The sequence below is a fragment of the Chiloscyllium plagiosum genome, unplaced genomic scaffold (assembly GCF_037043375.1).
Source record: "Chiloscyllium plagiosum isolate Xiang-an unplaced genomic scaffold, Cpla_swu_hap1 HiC_scaffold_2, whole genome shotgun sequence".
Taxonomy (NCBI): domain Eukaryota; kingdom Metazoa; phylum Chordata; class Chondrichthyes; order Orectolobiformes; family Hemiscylliidae; genus Chiloscyllium; species Chiloscyllium plagiosum.
The window spans coordinates 96,188,224-96,209,344 of NW_028270140.1; the positions used below are offsets into that span (position 1 = coordinate 96,188,224).

Consider the following 21,121-nt stretch of genomic DNA (forward strand, 5'->3'; position numbering starts at 1 on the left):
CAATCTTTCCAATACAGTCTTCAAATCATGGTGTCGGATATAAATCCCCTTATTGCAATATTGACTGTGTGAGAATCTATGTAAAATCATTGCAATGCATCTAGTTTGGCACCATCATAATGGGCGAGCTTAAGTACTGTGATTTGGTGCAATTATGTCATTTCCCTTCTTGAACTTGATCTCTTCCCTCACATGGGCTAACTTCTCTGGGTTGAATTTGTGAGAATCACATACATTAACATCATGTATGATCAAAGGTGTTTTCCCTGCTCTATTTACACACATTAATTTATGAATAGCTGCACTGAACATTTTAAGCACTTCCATCCTGTCCATTTGATTACTGGGGGGTTAACTTTAAAATGTTCAATTTCTGATTGATTATTAAATGCTCTGATTTCTTCATTTTGCTCCTTACTTCTCTCACCACTGTGAACTCACTCCTCTCATGATTATCCTGCCTCTCATAGTAGAACTTCCACACATGTGCAAAACACACTCACAGATTCTTCCGGCTGTCTGGAGTATTCACTCCATTTCACATCATTGAATTTCTTTTTGATTTGATATGATCCAGTCAATCTCTTTTTAATGGTTCCCAGAAACAGGCAACAACATCAAAGCATTGAATGGAATTTTCTTCTCTGACAATAACCGTCAAGGCGGGTCCTAAAAGCAGAAAGGACTTCTGCTTAAATTCTGCTCAGTTCTTAAAAGCTGATTATATATTTTACTGCTATATTTAGTTACACTTAAAAGACACCCAGACAACTTCACTGTCTATCTCTAGGATCATCAAATAAGTTCCCATCCAAACCTGGAAACAATAGAGAAGAGCCAAAAGGCAGTCCGACATTTAGTCACTGCTTCCTTCAATTGCTCCTACAGGGTGTGCATGAACGTAGGAGCATCCTGTTCTCCAGGGATGGAAACAAGAGTCCATCCTGCCTGAAAATTCTAGGGTGGGTTGCAGATTGTTCAGGCAGTCAGCAGACAGTCACACCAGACACATGGCATGTTGCAGTTCCATAAAAGGATGAATGAGCTTTGTACTCTGTCAGAGAAAGTACTGCAGTCTACTCATATCATATTAAGCTTGCCACCACACAAACTATTACAGACACCCTTAGATGACAGACAGCTCAATCACGAGCCTCATGTATTTCACATTTAATTCTAGCCACATTATACTAACAGTAATGTAGTGATACCATATCTCACAAATCTGCCAAGATTGTAGATTCATAAGGTCACACAACATGGAAACAGACTGTTTGGTCCAAAGAGTCCATGCCAAACATAATCCCAAATTAAACTAGCCCCAACTACCTGGTCCTGGCCCATGGCCCTCCAAACCTTTCCTATTCATGGATTGATCCAAAAGTATTTTAAACGTTGTGATTGTGCCTGCATCCACCACTTCCTAATGAAGTTCATTCCACACGTGAACCAGCCTCTGTGCAAAAAATTTGCTCTTATGTCTTTTTTTAAACATCTTTCTTTTCATGTTAAATATGACTGCTCTCATCTTAAAATCTCCATCCTAAGGAAAGGACACCTACTATTAACCCTAACTATGTCCCTCATGATTTTATAAACTTTTATAAGGTCACCTCTCAACCTCGGTACACTCCAGTGAAAAAAGTCCCAGTCTATCCAGTCTTTCTTTATAACTCAAACCTTCCATACCTGGCAACATCCTAGCAGTCTCTTCTCAACCCTGTCTAGCTTAATAACCCTATCTGTCCAATAACTTGGCAATCACAACTGGACACAGTATTCCAGAACACGCATCACCAATGTCCCTTACAAACTTAACATGACTTCCCAACTCCTATATTCAAAGGACTGAGCAATGAAGGGAAGCATGCTAAATACTTACAGTTCAAACTGAAAGGGACCTTTAGACTAAGCAGCTCATTCACCTTTCATTATAACTAGGATAACCTATTCATCAAATAATTTTACCAAAGTCTTGAACAGCACAAGGAGGCCACCACAAAACCTCATTTGACAATCAAGACCTCATATGAAAATCATGCACAGATACCTTATGAAGTTTATTTAAATTCCATAATTCCAGATCTTTCACCACACAAAGCCACTTTTCATTCACACCTCATTCAAACACAACGTTCTTCAAGCATTTTCTTCTTACTCAGAACATATCCAGACAATTGCACCTCTGCAATTTCACAACTGTACCTGTACTTGTCAATACAGGCAAGTTGTCCATGTTGCCATGTTCATTTCTGAATGCCTCTACCATTCTACAGGACAGGATTTTGCATAACCAGAGAAACAATGCAAAGAGGAGGGCTAGAATGCCCAAGTAATGACTTTCTGACCTTAAAAAGAGCTAAAGCCTTCCACAATTGAAAAACGAAAATTAAGTTTTTCTCCACTTTTGAATCCAAGTTCTTTCATAACAGATACTAAGTCGCTCGTGCAAAGTGCATGATTTCCTTTTATTCATGCATGAGATATGGGTACCATTGCCAGGCCAGCATTCTCATGCCCACCTGTATTTGCCCTTGAGAAGATGGTAGTGAGCTGCATTCTTGAAAGTTGCAGTCAATTTGGTGTAGGTAGACCCACTACTACATCTCATATTTTTCAATGAGAGTTCAAGTCCAGTGATAGGTGTCAGGTAATCTTTATTCTAATTTACAGCTTCATTTCTCATAGCACCAAGGCACACACAAATCTTCAAATTGTCTTAACTTATACAGTTTAAACTTAGAGTGCATATGCCTCCCTTTGATTAATATTGGTCAGTGGCACTGAGTTATCCCTTTGTAGTAGGGTCTTTGGTACAGCATCTTACACAGTTCTAGCTTGTGTCAGCAATTTCAGTGTATTTCCTATTAAGCTAATCAAAACACTGAACAACAAAGGGATGGACAGGCTTGTAGTCCATCCCTGTCTTTCCCAGGTTTTCTTATCTTCTCAAAGCTTTTCACAATGGATACTGTATTCAAGTAACAGCTGCCAGCTGCCCCGTGTTAACTGCCAATTAATTGGATACTTGCCTATCACTTCAGAAACCTTTAAGTTCCTCATTACAGGAAATACAAAAGAATATTGATATTTGATCAGTTACAACAAAGTCTTGTGATTGTTAGAATCCTCTGGCTAACAAGTTGTGTCCTAATGTATCATACAATCTAAATTCCAATGTCTGCTAATCTATGTATTCATTCCTCCCTGTAACGATAAGGGAGTTGCTTTTACTGTCTGAAACTGGTTTGAATCTTTTCCTGAAAAATGTGTTGCTGGAAAAGCGCAGCAGGTCAGGCAGCATCCAAGGAGCAGGATAATCAAAGTTTCGGGCATAAGCCCTTCTGACCTGCTGCGCTTTTCCAGCAACACATTTTTCAGCTCTGATCTCCAGCATCTGCAGTCCTCACTTTCTCCTAGTTGAATCTTTTCCTCTAATGCTTTTAGTGATTTTTTTGTATGTAAGTGGATATGTAACTACTTCAGAATCTATATCTCTACTTACCTGAAAAATCTTAACTAAAACCTACTCTTAATATTGTAATAATTGATTAAACAATTCAAGGGAAACAACTAATTAATGTTATTAATGTAAAATCTTTCTTATCTATGTAAGCAACTGCAATTGCACATTCTATAAACTTGATTATACAGAGCTACTATTGCTCTACTTGTGAAGATTACATTAAGCAAATATTTTCCAAGCGTTCTAACCACTCTCAGCCATGTTCACTTGCATTAGCCATGGACAGCCACTGACCATTTTGTGCTGCTCAGTTATGGGCACCCCTAACTCTCAAAATGTCATTAGAGAGGGAGTTCAGGAATTTGACCCAGCAACACTCAAGAATTGCTGATATATTTCCAAGTCAGAATGGTGAGTAAATCAGAAGGGAACTTGCAGGTGGTGGTGTTCCCTGTATTTGCTGCTCTTGTCTTTCTGCATGCAGTTGTCATGGGCTTGGAAGGTGCGTCTAAGGAGTTTTGGGGAATTACTGCAGTGCATCTTGTAGATGGGACACACTGCTGCTGCTGAGTATCAGTGATGGAGTGAATGAATTCTTGTCAATGTGCTATTCAAGTGAGCTGCTTTGTCTTAGATGATGTCAAGCTTCTTGAGTGTTGTTGGAGCTGCACTCATCCAGGCAAATGGGAAGTATTTCAACACATTCCTGATTTTGTGCCTTGCTAATGATGGACAGGCTTTGGGGAGCCAAGGGGGTAAGTTACTCGCTGAAGGATTTCTAGTTTTTGGCCTATACTTGTAGCCAGTGTATTTATTTGGATTGTCCAGGTCAATTTCTGGTCAATAGTAACCACCAGGATGTTGATTGTAGGGCGTTCAGTGATGGTGACACCACTGAACATCAAGGGACGAGGGTTGAATTTTCCCTTGTTGGAGATGGTCATTATCTAGAATAATTTTTATTCACTTGTGGGACATAAGCATCACTGGCTGGGCCAGTATCTGTTACCCATTCCTAGAAGGTGGTGGTGAGCTGCCTTCTTGAACTGCTGCAGTCCATGTATTTTAGATAGACCCACAAAGCCCTCAGGGAGGAAATTTAAGTGACGTGAATGTTATTTTCTACTTGTCGGTCCAAGCCTGGATATTGTCCAGGCCTTGGTGCATTTTGACACAGACTGCTTCAGTTTCTGAGGAGTCGTGAATGGCACTATACATTGTGTAATCATCAGTGAACATACCCACCTCTGGCCTTAGAATAGAGGAAGGTCATTCATGAGGTGAAAGTAAAGACTGCAGATGCTGGAGATTAGAGTCAAGATTAGAGTGGTGTTGGAAATGCACAGGAGGTCAGGCAGCATCCGAGGAGCAGGAAAATCGACGTTTCGGGCAGAAGCCTGATTCCTGATGAACGGCTCCTGCCCAAAGCGTCAATTTTCCTGCTCCTCGGATGCTGCCTGACCTCCTGTGCATTTCCAGCACCACTCTAATCTTGATCCGAAGGTCATTCATGAAGCAAATGAAGATTGCTTGGCCTAGGACACTACCCTAAGGAACTCTTGTAGATATATCTGGAGCTAACATTACTGACCACAACCATTTCCCTTTAAGTCAGATATGGCTGCAATCAGTGGACAGTTTTCACCTGGTTCTCATTGATTCCGGGTTTTCTATGACTCGTTAATGCCACACTTGTGGAATGCAGCCCTGATGTCAAAGGCTGCCACTCTCATCTCACCTCACCTCAGCTCTTTTGTCCATGTTTGAACCAAGACTTTAATGAGGTCAGGAGCTGAGTGGCCCTGGCAGAACCCAAACTGGCCGTCACTGAGCAGGTGCTGCTTTATAGCATTGTTGATGGCACCTTCTATTATTTTCACAATGATCGACAGTAGACTGATGGGGTAGTAATTTGTTCTTGATTTGTCCTGCTTTTTATGTACAGGACATACCTAGGCAATTTTCCATATTAAAAGATAAATGCCAGTGTACTTTTTAATGAACTTGCTAACTACTTGCACAACAGTTAGCGAATGATGTAGTTAAACTCTGAGATCCCATGACTGCTCTACCCAACCTAGATTTTTGCCTTTTGAAATAAAAACTGACCTCACGATTCTCCTTCCAAAACATTCAACCTTATGGTTACACCTAAAAGGATCAATGACATACTTATCCTTTCTAAGAAAACATCCACTTAAACTGCTGCATCTTTTTAGTTTTCACAATTATAACTAATTTTCCTTCATTCTAACAAAAGTTATTACATTCTTTTCGCAGCATTTTCCTTGCATGCTCTCCACACCGCCAAACCCATACTAGTTACAATGCAGTCAGCCATTACAAATTGGTAAAGAATGCAGGCTTTAACTGTGCATCTGGCTGGTGATATTGGCATTTTAGTCATTCCAAGTGAGAACTCAGATTTTCAGTGAGCAGTTAATTAGACATGGAGTCATTAAAGTGCTACATTGATTCTTTTTACAATAGTATCACAAGAGGAAAGAAACAAAAGAAAGTGAAAGATGTAATAAACAACATCTGATTTGTCCCCATTCTTACTAACACCTCCCTGGCCTCAGCCTAACAAACTCTACAGATCACAACCTCAACCTTCAGTCCAGACTTTCTCAAACCAGAAGAAAGGTTTCACAATAATATGTGCTGAGTAAGCTGCTATTAGCAGAGACTATAAAATGAACATGCTTCCTTGTTCCATTAATTTCCATGATAATTGATTCTTCAGCAGACTATTATCTGTCCATCAATGACTCCAGTCATTAACATCTCTGCACTGCCTGAGTAGGGACTGTAGTTCCACACCAAGCCCTGATGAGCTAAAAACCCAGTGAAAGGGATGACGTAATTCTCAGCTGTTAGCAGCTTCATTCTGCTGCCATCACCATTCTACTCATAGCCTTGTGATTTAATTCAACATTGGACTCCATTTCCACTGAATCACAAATCACTTCAGTAGCACACAAAACCACTTCTCAGTGATACAGGGTCTACTACTGGTTTGACAGCAGAAGACAGTCTGGAACAATACTACCTTTGATAATATTCCTGTTATTTACTCCCTATGAGAATGAAAGCAGGAAAATGAAAAAAAATGGACATCCCAAGGGAACAAATGAATACAGCCTAGCAAGAATGCCTATTTAATGGGATAACTCACAGTGCTATTTTTCACAGGTCCAGTGGTGTTCAATGAGAGTTGTGGCAGGTAAATAATTTAACAGCGTTCTGGCAAAACATATTTCAATCTCAGCGGTGGATCCACATCCTCAATAAGAACAGGACTCGTTGAGGAAAATCAATTGTATTCTTAGGTGTACAAGCAGGTTTCCTTTCAGTCATATTGTATGCTATCCCTCCACCGAACTTGTCTTTTTGATCAAGTGTTGGTGCCATTAAACATATGCTATTAGTAGCAAGGACCATCTCCACTCAGTGACAACACATGGGAGCAAAGCAAAAAGGGGGTAAACAAAATGGGTTTCTGCCACTTTTTCTTCACATTTGCAACTAAGGAAATGGCTGAACGTATTGACCTCCTTCTTCTGATCAGTGGGGGCACAGAAGGTGCCATCAGCTGTTGCTCAGTTGGCAGCATTCTTACCTGTGGGTCATGAGTCCAACTCCAAGATTTCTAAACAAAATAGTAGGCTGACGCTCCAGGTAAGTAATGAGACAGTGTTGTGCTGTCAGAAGTGGTGCCTTTCAACGTGAATGACATATGCAAATAGCACACAGAGCCCCCGTTCAACACTGACTTCATCTACTTGGATGTCACAGGAAGACTGGTCTGTGGAAGGCGAATCTGCTGTCGCTTCTGCCTCTTGAAAAATCTTGTGGCTAATGGGAAGATATCTGGCTCCCCTTCTGCCATTTTCTGGCCTCTGGAAGACTGGCTTTTGCTCTCTTCTAACCTGTCCAGTATTTCTACCAAAGATCTTTAGCAAATAAGCTTTTTATGCAGATGCCCAGCAACTGGTGCTTGTCATTCCAGTCACCTTTTCAAATGGTGGGATAAATTTCACCTACTCCCTGTAACGATAACAAAAAAATGGGGAATCAAGACAGAAAGCAAGGGAGTAAAATATTAGGTGTCACAAAAATAATTGAAGTGAGAAAGAACTTCTAACAGCACAGATTTGTTTGGACAGGTCGATGATCACTGGAAAATCACCAAGAATGGAAAAGAAGTGGTACAGCATAGACCAGATTGTGAATAGCGTGGTGCTGGAAAAGCATAGCAGTCAGGCAGCATCTGAGGAGCAGGAAAATCAAAGTTGTGAGCGAAAGCCCTTGCTTGATTCTCCTGCTCCTCAGGTGCTGCCTGACCTACTGTGCTTTACCAGCACCACACTAATCTTGACTCCGATCTCTAGCATCTGAAGTCCTCACTTTCGCATAGACCAGATTGTCTCAAGTGTTTTTTATTTAAATGGTTCAAGGGATGTGGACTTGCTAGGCCAGCAATCATTATCCATCCCTAAATGCCTTGAAGAAGATGGTGATGCGCTGCATTATTTATCCATTACAGTCCATGGAGTTATAGGTGCTGTTGGGAAGGAAGTTCCACCAAGGGGTCTGAGGCAGCATCTTCCAAACTCATGGCCACTCCCATCTAGACGGACAAGGGCAGCAAATACATGGGAACACATGTGCAGTCTGGTCCCCATGCTATAGGAAAGATGTAGAGGCTTTGGAGGTTGCTATAGAGTTTACAGGGTGTTGCCTGGATTGGAGTGTATTAGCTGCAAGGAGAGGTTAGATAAACATGGATTGTTTTCACTAACCCATCAGAGGCTGAGGGATAACCTGACAGAATGACATAAAATTATGGAAGGCATGAATAGAGTGGATATTCGGAATTTCCTCCCAGGGTGGAAATGTCAAATACTCAGGGGCATAGGTTTAAGCTGAGAGGGGGAAAGTTTAAGGGAAAGGTGTGAGGCAAGTTTTTTTGTACAGAGGGTGATAAGTGTCTGGAACATGCTACCAGGGGAAGTGGTAAAAACAGATATGATAGCAATGTTTGAGACAGACATTCGAGCAGGCAAGGATTAGAGAGACAAAGACCTGGTGCAGAGAGTTGGGATTAGTTTTGAATGGCTTCAGACATGGTGGGCCAAAGGGTCTGTTGCTGTTCTGTATTGTGTTATTGACTTCATTCCTTCAGTGTTACTGGGTCAAAATCCTAGAACTCCCTCGCTAAAAGCATTTTGAATCTCCCTACAAGAAATGGACTGCAGCAGTTCAATAAGGCAACTCCTCAATGGTAGAAAGGAAAGGTCAATAAATGCTAGCCCAGCCTACATCTATGAATGAACTTAAAAAAAGTTTGGGCTTAATTTTGGAGCTTCAGTATTCAGTGCTATTACGAAAATATTATCAGGGCTGATAGACTTCTTAGTACTTTTATATCTCACTGTGTTAGCGGCTGTGAGTCAAGCCCTACAGAATTCCCCAATTCGCCACCATCATACCTAGATTGACAGAAAGTACGCCCGCCTGGTCCTCTCTATTCAGATAAGATTGTCTTCAGACTCTGCATTACAGATGAGATGCGATGGCAGCAATTGCAATGAGGAAGTACTAAAACAAGTTCTGCAAGAACTACAACTCCCGTAATGCAACGAACGAGGTCATGCGCTTACATTTTAAATTTCTAATTTTCTCTTATTTCTCAGTTTAATACAAAAGAAGGTTCTAATTTTAAAAAGACTCAAGAGTATTATCTTGAAAATATGTTTGGATGTGCTCTGATCTGTCAGCTGTAACCTCGGGAAGCTCTTGTGAGGTTTCACATTGACATATTGACGGTTCCCCGCAGCCTGATATTTCGTGCTCGGTTTTTACTGTAAGTTTGCAGAAGCGCCTAGTGTCATTTTATGTTATATTCGCCCGGCGCCCGCTGTCCTTAAGGGGAAATAATGACTCGCCATAAATTTTAGTTAACCATTAATTTATTGTTGAAAAGGTAATCTCAAACTGGAGCAGATTTAACCTCTGCCTCGGTTATTAGTCCAGGAAGTTCATCCAATTTCATGGCAGCAATGAACTGCAGGAAGAGTGAAGTTTTGGGGAGTTGTAGCTGGAGCTGGGCTGACCTGACCTGGAAAGTGCTAACTCGGTTTTGCTCTCAGCATTGAGCTAGATAGAGAGAGTAATCTTCAAGTTACTGATTGAATCGATTGGTAAAATTCAGGAAATAGCCAACGTGGGCTTTGCAAGTTACGCATATTATCTAAATGCAGGGACAGATTTATATATAAACGTGAAACAAGGCGTTTCCTTCCATGATCGAGTGGCGAATCGATTACTTTGTTTTTCATCCCACCTCATTACACGCATTGGTTCCCAGCACCCAGCTTTTACTGTCCGTATGTTTCTGCTGAGAGACCTGCTCTCTATCTGTCTGGAGTAAACAGAGCGGACTGCAAGACTAGGAAAAGGCCAACTGCGGGAATCCGCACTGAAGGCAGCACTGAGCATGGGGGGGTAGGGACATCAGTGGGATTAGCAAGCATTTCGGGTGTGAAAGTCAACATTTACATCTTAAATGCTTATAAAGAGGATCGAGCCAGGGAAATGGAGGAGAGGCAAGTGAGCACATACAATAAATTGTAACATGATTATAAGAACAGGACAGTTTAATGACACAAATAAATAAATTACAGAAATAAAATATGTATTAGTCAGACAGAGCGGGCAAGCAACTTCGGAAATCCATTGGGTTCAATGGTCTGGAGCTGAGGGGAAAACATAAAGGTCGATGCCAAATGTACCAACTATCCTACAAGCTGTGTAGGAAAAATCATCCCCATTCCATACCCTCCATACACCAATCCTGCAATACCAGACTTCTTTTGAAGAATAAAAAGGAAGCTGTGGTTAAAGTGCTAAACTGTTCATATTAAGGCCAATGAGCTACGAAAAAAGAATTAGATGCTGTCCATCAAGTTTCATTCCATTAGTATAGAAATGCAAGGATGGAGTTCAATGTCACAGATAATAAAAATGCAAAGTGGAACAGACTTGCTCTGCAGTCAACCATATTGTTTGTCTCTCCAATGTGGATGGGTCCACACTATTGATTAGTGAATGCAGATATTAATTTGGCAAATGTATGAGTTAATCGCTGTCTCACCCAGAAGAATACTTGAAGTAATTGGTTATTAATGGAATGAATGATAGGTGATAAACTAGTAAGAAAATAGCTTAAACTAAGAAAATGGCTGAAGCCTATCACACCAGGGTCGCTAGAGTTGTAAAAATCCCAAATTTACATTCTTTTTGCATATACAACACAATTTTTAAATCACATAATTCATTGTAGATATAAAGATGATTTAATTTTAAATTAGTTCTTATATACTTTGATATTTTGATCTTTAATAGATGATATATATATTTTAGAAAAAAATTGGTAAATTAAGAAAAGTAAGCTATAAAATAGTCATTGGTAGCAATCAGTTTTAAAATAGAAAAAGGACAGAATTTGTGTGTTGACACCATTCTGTGTACAAAACATCCATCGAGGAATCTTACTGAAATAAAAAATACGAAATGGTGGAAATACACAGCAGGTCAGCCTGCTGTATTTGGAAGAGAAAGGGCAAGTTAAATCGCTGTATGTGAACTGTCCTTAGAACTAGAGATTATTGTTTTGAGCACACATCTCACCTGAAATGTCCTATCTTGCAGTTCCGATATTTTCAGCATTTAAATTATATTTCTTGTATTTTTTCTTTTATTTATTTATAAAGGATTGTTTCTGTTCATCAACAAAAAATGTGATATTTGTATATTTTTTGAGAACTTGTAAATACTTTACACCTCACATTAGTTCCTCATGTGCAACAGACTATGTTACTTGCATTGAGTGTAGTTTACTCATTATATTTACTTTGCCAGTTTAGGTGAAATACAGATGGCGGAGGTTGAAAACAATCCTGAGAAAGAAATGATTACACAGTTCCACAAGAATGCGGCTACAGGAAATGCAGCAAAATTATCAACTATGTTAAATTATTCAACCTCTCTCATTAACAAAATGGATGAAAAAGGCTGGACTGCCTTGATGTATGCTAGCAGGAATGGACATTTTGAGGTTACTCAGCTGCTTCTTGAAAAAGGGTAAAGTAGCAGTCTTTAATGAATAGTTTGGGTAATTGCTCAGTGATAGCTGTGGACATTATGCTGTAGCTAGACTTGCTAGTTCACTTTTGATAAAAGGACTGCTAGTTTAAAGTAGCTTCTTTGCAATTGAATATTACAGTGATGACCAAATCAAGATTGAGGAATTCTGAAACAGCATCTAAGCATCTTTTACTGCCAATAACATTCAATCACATGAATTAACGAAGAGAAAATTTGAGAACTAGGTATGTGCCATTTTTTGGTGGCACTGCAGAAAGCAGGGCTCTACATAAAGAGTACACAAGTTGGAATTTTACAAAGGAGCAATTGATTAAAGTTCTTGTGGAATTTTTGTACAAAGCCTGAAATCTGCAGAAGAGTGGTAAACTGAACTGTGAACTGAAACAAGTTAATTAATTATATTTAGATTTATTTGAAATATAAAAACAAGTTCTTGAAACAAATCCCTGTTCTAAATAGTACTGATTTATATTACCCAAGTTTGCCGTTTATAACCAACTTGCAATTCAAGATAGGAACATGATTATAAACTACTTCCTAGAATCTTCACCTTACATCATGGTTTCAACACACAGAGCTTTTTTTTAACTGAAGTTTTCTGTAATCTTTTGAAAGCTTTGACATCTCAATAAACATGTTTCAAGCAATGGCACATAAGATATAGTAACTTGTACAGCTTATAGTTAGTTACAAGTGAAGCTTGACAGTGAGTCACATTTGATCTTAAGGACATGCTGCATTGGCTTCTGCGAGTTCCATTATAGCAAGTTTCTGTGTTAAAGAGACTGGAATGTGAGAAACCTGAGTGATTTGCAGATTTGATATAGTTCTAATACACTTGCAGACAGCGCTGAAAGATGGGAGCATCCATCTTTGTAAGACTGTGCTATTCATCAGATAAATTTGCTGAGTCACTGAAGACCTTACAACTTAATTCATAACAATTTACTACTTATTGTTTATACTGATTGTTCTGTAGAGTGTTCTAGCTGTTTTGGCCACATTGCTAAAACAAAGTCTAGTTAAAACATTTCAGTAGTGACCAGCAAAGTTCCACGAGTCTCCGAAGTACCAAATAATTGGCTGATAGTGCTATTTTTAACTCTTTACCATTTTTGTTTTCCTCTAGGTGTGATACATCTATTTCAAATAATTCGGGACAAACGGCAGTGGATATTGCAGAATTCTGGGGACACAAGCACATTGCTGATTTGTTGGCAAATCCTAAATCTGATGTTAGATCAAAGATGTGGTGTGATGGCCCAGAAGAAAATGAGAATTACTTTGGCAGAACTTTGCTCAATAGATTAAGTGTAAAAAGGACCAATTCCAATTGGATAAAAAACAAGCAGATACAACCAACCACTGTCTACATTGTATTTTCCAATCTAAATCCATTAGTTATTTCTGCAAAATGTGAAGACTCTGGAAAAACTGGCATCCATCTCTGCAGGTTGCAGTATGAGGATGTAGAGCAGCTCTTGGTCAAACCAAAAGTCACTTCTGTTTTCCTTGGAGCAGAGCTCCAGAGTGAATCTTATGCTAAATTTGCATTAGGCAGTGCCTTAGCAGAAGATGATGGGCTTATTGCTTGGTTTGCAGTAAATGCAGAATTTATTGCTCCAGAAAATTTTAGGGTTAAATACCCAGATTGTTGTTTTCTCCAGCCACTCATTCCACATCTATTGAACTTCAGTAAGGAGGAAGCTGGTGAGTACCTGTAGTTTGTGGAAGTGAATAGGAAAATTAAACAGTCTGTGTTTTAACTTAAGTTGTGCTTGAGCTGTAAAATTACAATGAAATACTCAGTTAAGAATATTAAAAGCATAGAATAAAAAAGGGTATTAGCGCAATCCTTTTCAATGTCCTGAAAATAGGTTCTGCAACATTTCTTCCTGACCCTCCCCAGAGTTAATTTGGAACTTGAATTCTGTATAATGTATTAACTAGTTGTCTTCCATGATGTAACATTTCAATGAGTTCAAAATGCAGAGCCCACAATTTTCCATAACCCAGTTACTTATATTTTCTATTTTATCCTTACATACATCAGTTCCTAAACAGACCATTCTTGAATATCTTTATCAGTACAGCTTTAACTATTGTATCTCAGAGTATAATCTACCTCTCAGAATTAGAAAATCATTATAGCCCAGAAGGAGATCATTTGACTTCTGGTGTCCATGCCGACTCTTTACACAAGCAATCCAGGATCCACGTCCACACCCACACCTTTTCCCTGAATCCCCACAAATCTTTTCTCGTCAGATAATGATCAATTCCTTTCTGAAAGATACCAATTGAATTTGTTTCATCGCAGTCTCAAGCAGCACATTCCAAATCCTAACCATTATTGAACATAAAAAGTAACCTCATGTTGTCTTTGGTTCTTTCTTCAATCACTTTAAATCATTGTCCGACGGTTCGCAACCTTTCTGACAGTGAGAATAGTTTCTCCTTATGTCTAGACCACACATCATTTTGAACACTTTTCACATATGCAAAACTCAGAAGGGGGCCCTCCTCATCTGGAATTTTTTAAAGATATGTTCTCTTTATTCTCATGTCCTCCAGTTCTATATTCAGTCCAAATGCCAAGATTTTTGATTCTGTGTTATCCCCTTTAGCATTTGTAAAACCTGGTCCATATTTCCTCTTTTCACTAATGAAAACCAGTTCAGTTCCACTACACATGATTGTTATGGGATAAATATGGCTTCAGTGAGAGGGATCATGAACACTCATGGAAACATTTTACATTTATAGTTTGAAGTTGCCCATTAAGTTAGCGCTTTTATAGCCATATTCAATTCACTGTCCTTGTAAATTATTAATGATATTATACTTAGAACACGTAAATGTTGAAGGCCCTCTTTTGAAGATTAGTTTTATGGCTTAAGTTCAATCTTATCCATCTCTTGATTCATAACAGCCTACTCTACTAGGAATCTGCTGGGTATTCAGTACTTCAGTCAATTTCACGTTTTTAAATACATTTACTTAAATTTCGGTGCCCATTGCTTTTTGCATGTTTGAAGCATATTGTGATTGTCACGAGTAGAATCAATAATGCTTTAACATTTTTTAAACAACAACAGTATTGTTATCACAGAGTCCACTGCATGCTCTTGCCATTTCCCAAGAATCTTCTAGTACAGTGACAAATATAATTAGCTCATCATTATGATGACAGTGGAAATGAATATCAGGCATGGTCCAAAATGGGCAACCAAATTAACATGCATCATTTCACATTACTGGTACGGTTCACCATCAGTGTTCCATTTAAGGCATGAACATTGTGCATTAGGTATTTATAGTATAAAAACTGAGATTCGTTCGTTTTTGGTCTAACTAACATGACCATATATAAAACAAAATAATTTTGCAAGCACTCAACAGGTCAAGCAACATCTGTGCAGAGAGAAAAATAGAGTTAAAGTTTCGGGTTGATGATCTTTGAAAGAAAAAGAAGATTTATCAAAAGAAAAGTTACAAGTTTTTAGTGAGGTACATAGCCAAGGTTGCAGGAAAGCAAAGGTCTGTGATTAGATGAGGATAAAAAATGAGATAACTCATGTTGGTGCATGGTAACAAGAGATAATAATGAAAGAAAAAAACTTGCATTTAAATCGCACTTATTACAGTAACATTCCAAAATGCTTTGTGGCCAATTAAGAAATGTAGTCATGATTGTAGTGAAATGTGGCAGTCTATTTGAACAAAGCAGTCTCTGAGAAACAGTAGTTAATTTGGTTCTACTGATATTTGTTGAGGCATAACTGCAGGTAAAAGTAATGTAAAGAGGGGTAACTCCTCTGATATTCTTCAAAATAATGTTATCGATCTTTTACACCATCTGAAAGAACAGAGTGTCTCGTTGAAAAATCTGACCCTCCACCATTACAGTCATTCATCAGTACTGCCCCAGAATATCAGATTCCATTTTTGTGGTCAGGTCCTCAAGCAGAACTACACCCCATAACCCTTTGACTCAAAGTCGAGTGTTCTGGCACTGAGCCACAGATGTCACTTCGACAAGGGGAGACATTGCAGAAATAAAATGTAGGTCCAGAGGATGTGTGAATAGTTACAGCAGAATAACAATGAGAAATGCATGCATGGAAAAGTCTGCCAAAGTGGAGAAGACCCCCATGGCCCAATGTTAGGCCTGGAGAAATGTGATTATTAATCATTTACTCATTTCTGTCAGTTATTTACTTTTCCTTTAGCTAGTCAAAGACCTTTGCTTTTCTTGCACTATTCCCTGTCTCTGTAGCCAGATTTTCCTGACTGAGCTGGAAATATCAATCCTCTAACTCTCTTCATCCAAATACTACCTCAGCTGGTGAGTGTTTCCAATACTTTGTGTTTACTTCTGATTTCCATTTCTGATATTTAGTATGATATGTTTAGGGTGTAGGTTTGCTCGCTGAGCTGTAGGTTTGATATCCAGATGTTTCATTACTTGGCTAGGTAACATCATCAGTGGTGACCTCCAAGTGAAGCGAAGCTGTTGTCTCCTGCTTTCTATTTATATGTTTGTTCTGGATGGGGTTCCTGGGGTTTGTGGTGATGTCATTTCCTGTTCGTTTTCTGAGGTGGTTGGGGTGTGTGTGATGGTTTCTTCTAAAAGTGTGGTAAGTGTTTCCTTTGCCAGGTCGATGTTGATGGAGGTGAACTACTAAGACCCCTCAGAATCCTAGTAGTACATAAACCCACCAACACTCTCAAACAAAAACTAACAAACTTAAAAGACCCAGTACAACCCATGGACAAAACCAACGTCATCTACAAATTTCCATGCGAGGACTGCCACAAACACTACGTAGGACAAACAGGAAGAAAGTTCGCCACTAGGATACATGAACACCAGCTAGCCACAAAAAGACACGACCCTCTCTCCCTCATAGCCCGACACACGGATGAAAAAAACCCATCATTTCAACTGGGACAACACATCTAACCTGGGATAGGCTAAGCAAAGACATGCCAGAGAATTCCTAGAGGCCTGGCACTCCAACCACAATGCCATAAACAAACACATAGATCTAGATACCATCTATCAACCCCTCAGAAAACGAACAGGAAATGACATCACCACAAACCCCAGGAACCCCATCCAGAACAAACATATAAATAGAAAGCAGGAGACAACAGCGTCGCTTCACTTGGAGGTCACCACTCATGATGTTACCTAGACATGTAATGGATATCAAACTTACAGCTCAGCGAGCAAATCTACACCCTAACCCTCAACCTGAGCTACAAACCTTCACAAACCTTGCAGTATGATATGTCAATTTTGTATGTGTTTTGAACTGTCCATTTGTTGATAATAATTTATTTTTTATTCAGGTGTGGTGGCACAGGCCAGATCTGTCCTTGCCTGGCATAGTCGGTACAAGTTCTGTCCTACCTGTGGAGGTAGCACAGAAGTTCAAGATAGTGGTTATAAGAAAATATGTTTGCAGAAAAACTGCCCAAGCCTCCAAGGAATCCATAATACTTGCTATCCACGTGTAGGTACGATAAATGATGCACAAAGCAAGGGAATTTCTCAATATTTGTTTAAAGATTACTGCTATTGTACAATTTCATTTCAATTTTTTATTAGTTTATAACTTAATTCTGCATTTTAATATTGTTCATTTTCAGAGCAATGCTTATAACAGGGGTCAGGTAGAAAATACAGGTTCAGAGGGGAGGGAAAGAAATGTATTAGGGAAGAAAACAGCAATTATGAGAAAAGAGTGGCACCCAACATAAAAGGGAATCCCATAGCCTTCTATAGGCATTTACAGCAAACTTTTTTTTAACCGACATCTTATGAACCAGCACTTGATAAAACAATAAAAATTATATTCATGAAATATCAGAAATTTACTGTATTATCGTGATCTCCACGATGGACCGAGTAATAGACAGTTGAGAGTGCGAGTGAGAAGCATCTTTGCTGGTATGTTTTATTTAGGGCAAAGTTGCATTATTATTTAAGTGATTTATGCTCTAAATAAATAATAACAGTGATGCGTATACAACCTACATTATGTTTTTACTACGCAGTGTGTGTTTTTACATTGATTATGCGAACCTCTTGATCAATCAGAACATTTGATCAGCACTGTCCAGGTCCCATTGATACTGGTTAATAAAAAATTTGCTGTAAATAGGAAAAGAATAGTAAAATAAGGAAGAAGGCCAATCAGAGATCAACAAGAAAATTTACACATGGAAGCAGGGTGCATTAAATGAATATTTTACATGTCTTTATGGAAGAGGCAGATGATACCCAAGCTCTGATAAGAGCAGAGGAAAGTCTGACCCTAGAGAGTTTAAAGTTGATAAGGACGACATAGAGTTGTACACATGGAAACAGACCATTCGGTCTAACTCATCCATGCTGACCAGATATCCTAAATTAATCATGTCCCATTTCCCAGGGTTTGGCCCATATCCCTCTAAACCCTTCTTTTTCATGTACCCAATCAGATGTCTTTTAAATGTTATAACTGTACCAGCATCCACCACTTCCAATTGCAGCTCGTTCCTTACGTGCTCCACTCTCACATGAAAAGTTGCCCCTTTTTCCCTTTTAAATCTTGCCCTCTCACCCTAAACTTAAGCCCTCTAGTTCTGGCCTCCCCTGCTATCTACTGGAAAAGACTTTGACAATTCATCCTTTCCATGCCACTCACGACTTCATACATCTCGGCAAGACATCCCTCAACTTCTGACACTCCAGGGAATATAGCCCCAGCCTATTCAGATATTTGGTAATTAAAATTAATAAGGCACTAGCACCAGATGTAATGCACCCAAAGATGTTGAAGAAAGTAATAATGAAAATTGCAGGAGCATTGGCCAAATTCTTTGAGTCTTCTTTTGACTCAGAGGCAGTGCCAGAAGACTGAAGAATTACAAACATCACATTCTTGTTTAAAGTAGGATGTATGGATAAGTCCAGCAATTGCTGGTTCATCCATTTAACTTTAGTGATGGCATAGCTTGCAGAAAGTTATCAGGGATAGAATTAGTACTCATGTGGAGGAAGAGCCAGCATGGAATTCTAAAGAGGAAATCATGTTTAACTAACTTACTGGGGTTTTTCAAAGAAGTAACAGAGAGAGTCGATGATAGAGTGCCAGACAACAGACTTCTGAGAAAAGTTTTACTTCATGGAATAAAACAGACAGTAACAATATGGTCACAAAATTGGCTGAATGACAGGGAACAGAAAGTAACGTCAGTGGAAATGTTTAAGGCTGGGGGAAGGTTTGTAGTGGAATTCTTCAGGGGTTGATATTGGGACCCTTGTTTTTCCAGATATATATTATATAAGTAATCTAGATTTTGGGTGAGCGGGGACAATTTTAAAGTTTGTTTTAAACTTGGAACTTTCATAAACTGTAAGGCGAACAGTGTGGAAATCCAGAAGGACATAGACAAATTAATGAAGTTGATAGATAGGTGGCCAGTGGAATTCTAAATGCAGAGAAGTGTGAGGTGATGCACGGAGGAAGAACATGGACACACAATATAAAAAAAGCGTACAATTCTAAAGGGAGGTGCAGGAGCTGAGCGAACCTGGTATATACGTGCACATTGTCAAAGGTGTCAGGACAGGTGGAGAGAGCAGTTAATAAAATATATGGTATTGCAAGCTTTATCAGTAAGGTCAAGAGAAGAAGGTGAAGCTAACTTTGTATCATACACTTGTTTGACCTCAGCTAGGGTAATGTGTAGAGCTCTGAGTGTCACGATATAGTAAGCTTTGGAGGGAGAGCAGAATAGATTTATGAGTATGGTAGCAGGGCTGAGAAACTTCAGTTATGAGGACAGATTAGAAAGATTGGGTCTGTTCTCCTCAGAGAGAAGATTGAAAGTACATCTGACTGACTGTTTCAAATTCATGAGGGGGCTGGACAGTAGATAGGGAGAAGAAGTTCCACTTTAAAAGTATCAGGAATTAAGAGGGCACAGATTTGAAAAAGAAGCAAATGTGGCATGAGAAAAATCTTTTTCAGAGAGCGAGTGGTTCGAGTCTGGAATGCACAGCCTGGAAATATGGTAGACACCAGTTCAACTGAAGCATTTAAAATGGGATTAGATGATTATTTAAATACAAACAATGGCCAGGTTTCAGGGAAAAAGCAGGAAATTTGCACTAAATCAATACACTCATTTGGAAAGCCAGCGTAGGCACGATGGGCCAAACAGCCTTCTACTACATCAAACCACTTCTGTGATTGTGTATAATACTTTAGCAAAACAAAACCCTGCAAATGCTGGAAATCTAAAATAAAACAGAGGGTATGGAAAATAGCAGCATGCTTGCACATTGAGAAACAAACTTGGCAAATTAGTTGGCAGGCCGGGGGGATAAAAGTTTCTTCTCCTTGCTCAATTGCCAATCTCAGCAAGGCTGAAGGAGGTTCTAAAGCAAAATCATGTGGTCTTCACTGGCACACATCCTGCTCCTGGATCAGACCAACATTGACAGAAATCTAACAGCGGAATAGACAGAGTTACTGCAAAATCCAAAAATATCAGGATTCAGCTAGGTAGTGAGCAAAGTGAATACATACCATCAAAATTATGGAGTAGTGCCAATTTTTATTCTCAATAATCATGAATTAAGGGAAAGGAGCATGATAGATAACGTTTTGTGATGTTTTCAAATTGGCAGCATGTTAGAGGAAATGCAGCTTTAGTTGACCATGTTCAAGTTATAACTTTTTGTCCAAGAGGTCATTATTATCATAGAGCATCACTATCTTGTGGATGGGATGAAGCCCAATTGATTATCAGAGTTCTGTGGGATCCAGTTGTTACTGATACAGTTACTCCTTCTTGAATTAATCTCTCAAGTTATCATCCCACAATTGATTCAGTGGCTTCACACAACAAATTTTAATGCAGTATTTCCAATACAGTCAGTACAATATGCAGCAAGATCCCAACAACAAAAGTGAGGTGAGTGGTATTTTATGGGTAAATATTGTGAGGACTCAAAAGTAAATCAATATGCCAAAATTAATCAATGGTTGAGAAAGTGGGCATCAGAGAATTAAGGTCACTATGTTGTTGACTAACCTCTGACCCATGCTATTTCTGGATAGGGGTCAATAGTAGAAAAATGGGATTTCTGAATGTATCTCTTGGAGAATTCTCTTATAAAAGTGATCAACAGATTCTAGCTGCCACATGAGCAGTCTGAGGTTGTTTGTCCTCTATTTCATTATTTTGTTCCGAAAGCCATAACCTTTTTATCCTACATTGGTTAATCAATCTAGAATATGTACACAAATCTTGGAATACAGCTCAAGTCCCTACCTTCTCACTCCAAGACAAGGGCTCTACCAAGAAGTGTAAGATTCATCCATCTTAAACTCCTGTTAATTCCTTCTGTCATATTTTCAGTTACATCCATTCTTGGAACAAAGGATGGATTGTACAATTGACTGTGTAAAGTATTCTGGT

At 39.1% G+C, this 21,121-nt stretch overlaps 1 protein-coding gene across 3 annotated transcripts in view; it reads left to right on the forward strand.

Moving 5' to 3' along the window:
- Window positions 1–9,221: 9,221 nt before the first annotated feature.
- Window positions 9,222–21,121, forward strand: part of nudt12 (nudix (nucleoside diphosphate linked moiety X)-type motif 12) — a 34,154-nt gene continuing 22,254 nt past the window's right edge. For 2 of the 3 annotated variants that reach the window (XM_043710218.2, XM_087998722.1), the window contains exons 1-4: window positions 9,309–9,335; window positions 11,393–11,614; window positions 12,768–13,348; window positions 16,997–17,164. In XM_043710218.2, the coding sequence (XP_043566153.2) occupies window positions 11,409–11,614; window positions 12,768–13,348; window positions 16,997–17,164 (955 nt within the window). In that variant the 5' untranslated portion in view covers window positions 9,309–9,335; window positions 11,393–11,408. Of the gene's footprint in view, window positions 9,336–11,392; window positions 11,615–12,767; window positions 13,349–16,996; window positions 17,165–21,121 lie in introns of all 3 variants that reach the window. The other variant, XM_043710211.2, reaches the window with a different exon arrangement.